We start from the raw sequence: 2,651 nt of genomic DNA, 5'->3' as shown, positions 1-2,651 counted from the left end.
CTAATGTAGCCACTTCATAGGCATTGACAATCACAAGCTCCCTTTGCCTCAAGAAAGACATTTTCAAACAGCTTTCAGAAATAAAGCCTTGACACAAATACTGGTAATGGATGAGGTTCAAAGCTTCTAGCTCTCACCTCTAAAGCCATCCAGGAGCATGTCTGCACAGTCCTGTACCATCCTGACCTGTAGCCCAGGCTTTGTGCAAAGTGATCCTCTGTTTCTCTTGCCTGTGTGCACCATCAGGGGTAGGCACACTTGCACTGGGGGCTGGCTGGAGAACTACCTGGTGTGTGCTGTGCTTGTCTTCCAGCCCATACTCCTGGATTTCCTGCCCACAGAAACCAGATTGCAAAGGGGGTTTCAAAGCTGCGGTTCAGCCTGAAGTACACACTCCTGAGGCAGCTGTCACACTCTGCATGTCTCATGCCCTCACCAGATCAAGCACAGCCCACTCCATGCCTGCTCTCACTTGTACTGCCATTATACCAGACATGGATCCTGAAGCATTTGCTCCAGACAATTGCCCCTCAAGCTGTATCAAAACCAACCGGATGACAAACTTTCTAGGGAAATGACAACGTTAATATTTGCCCTGTTGATGCAGTACTTATGTCCTCCTAACAGTCAGCAAGTAACAAGTCAGATTTCTGTTTCAAATTATTCTGTTTTCCTATCCTGAATGCATATTGTAAATTCTTTCTTCAGAATGGAGACAACCTGTCTCCGTCCCCTCTGTCTAAACAACATTGCCCAACTGAGGTTTTTAAGCATTGACACAAATAAACATTAATTTATTGAGCTCTTCCTTAGCTTTCTGGACATTTGGTGTACTTTCAAGTACTTCCTGGGAGTTCCTCCTGCTCAACAAGATGTCAAACAAATTTCCCCACCTAAAAGCAAAGCTGTCATAACCTCAACTATACAGAGTCAGGGGAGGTTATGTGGAAGCTTCCAAACATACCATCAAATTGAATCCATTCTCTCTAGCTCGTTCCCTTCACAATCCTTCTCTCATCTTCCCAATACTTCTGTCTCTTATTACCAGTGACCTCATGTGTTAAAACACACCCACAAAACATACTCATTCCTGTCAAAAAACCCCACATCATTTTGCTTCTTTTACCAAAGCCCTGGATCTGAATTTACCTTGCAATACAAATGTTAAGAACCTGTAAACAAATCAGCAGGGTGGGTGTTTTCTGCCTGCATTTGAAATATTTGCCTTTGAAATATGTGACTATCTAAAATGGTCCTTGTGTTGGGAAAGGACAGTCTTCCAAATGTCATAGGAAGAAGCTGACCCCAGAACCGTCATTGTAAAACATTGGTATATAAATATGAATAGCTGAGATATGAGTGCCACAAATTAGAAAAGTCGTATCATTTCTCAAAGTGCTTGGCTACTCTTCTGTACCACATTAAATGCTTGCATAGTTCTTACCTGTATTTCAGTAGCTCTGGGGAATATTTTGACTTCGCTTTGAAAATCACCTGCAAAACAAAAAAATATTGCATCCAACATATCTCATATGTCAGTAGAGAAAGACACTGTGATCCACAGCAATCGTGGATCACAGGTCACAAGAAATGTAATGACAGGTTTCATTACACAACAGATTTGCTTGGATTGCTTGCCCATGGCAGGCAAACTCTAAGTAAAGTATTAAAACCACTCAGCAAGTGTTCATGATGTACTTGTGTACAAATTATCTGCACTACTATTTTCACTTATTCTAGCTTAGGAATAATATCCTTTATATTAGTATTCACAAGAGGATCGATGCCAGTAAAATCATAGAGGCAAATCATTATAGGCTCTTACATGACCTAATAGTCCATGTCTCGCACACAGACCAACTCATACCAGGTCCAATGCTCTGTTCCCGTGTAGAGCCCATCATAGTACCCTGGCCCGAAATTAGATATGTACATTTGTATCCATCTCTGTTGCCAAAAAGATGCCATCAAGAACCAAACTCATTATTTCACTTCAAGGTTCTATTTGGCTCCCTTTGACTGCCTCTTCACCATGCAACAAGATAGTGGTTTTACAGAGATAGCCTGGGCCCAGCAATCAGCTTGATGCAACAGAAAAGAAAAATACTGACATGTTTTCTGTAGCTGGGTAATATCAGTTACAGGTGTTTAACCACCATCAGAAATTAGACCGAAATATATTACCATATTTTATATCTTTTTTATTAAAAAATTAGAGGAAAGTACTTTTTTTACAAGCTAATGTGGTTTCCAAACAAACTCAGCTCACATATGTTCATTTAAACCAATACCAAAGCACACTGGTTGCTGGCATTACAAAACCCCCATGCTGTGTGACTTATTCTGTGTTGTTTCCTAATCATTTTCTCCTCAAGTTATCCTGCCTTATTCATTTAACTTGGTTTTGCATGCCCTTTAGTAACTTTTGCATAATATTTGCTATGATTATCATGCTTTCCCAAGGAGGGAGTGTCGACCTGCCGGAAGGCAGGAGGGCTCTGCAGAGGGATCTGGATAGACTGGAGAGATGGGCTGACTCCAATGGGATGAAGTTCAACAAGGCCAAGTGCCGGGTCCTGCACTTTGGCCACAACAACCCCCTGCAGCGCTACAAGCTGGGCACAGAGTGGCTGGAGAGCAGCCAGGCAGAA

The 2,651-nt window shown here is 41.9% G+C and overlaps 1 protein-coding gene across 4 annotated transcripts in view; it reads right to left on the bottom strand.

Annotated features, from left to right (window-relative positions):
• GPR137B (G protein-coupled receptor 137B) overlaps positions 1–2,651 on the bottom strand; it is a 32,645-nt gene that overhangs the window by 16,215 nt on the left and 13,779 nt on the right. The window contains exon 2 of one of the 4 annotated variants that reach the window (XM_027900113.1): positions 1,445–1,494. The exons of the other annotated variants lie outside the window; for them this stretch is intronic. Within the exon in view, the coding sequence (XP_027755914.1) occupies positions 1,445–1,494 (50 nt within the window). The remainder of the gene's footprint in view (positions 1–1,444; positions 1,495–2,651) is intronic. 4 annotated transcript variants of the gene reach the window in all.

Source organism: Empidonax traillii, unplaced genomic scaffold (assembly GCF_003031625.1).
Source record: "Empidonax traillii isolate 1590-97213 ecotype Southwest subspecies unplaced genomic scaffold, ASM303162v1 scaffold707:size593822, whole genome shotgun sequence".
Taxonomy (NCBI): domain Eukaryota; kingdom Metazoa; phylum Chordata; class Aves; order Passeriformes; family Tyrannidae; genus Empidonax; species Empidonax traillii.
The sequence above is the reverse complement of the archived record's forward strand: the minus strand, read 5'-3'. Positions and strand labels throughout refer to the sequence as shown.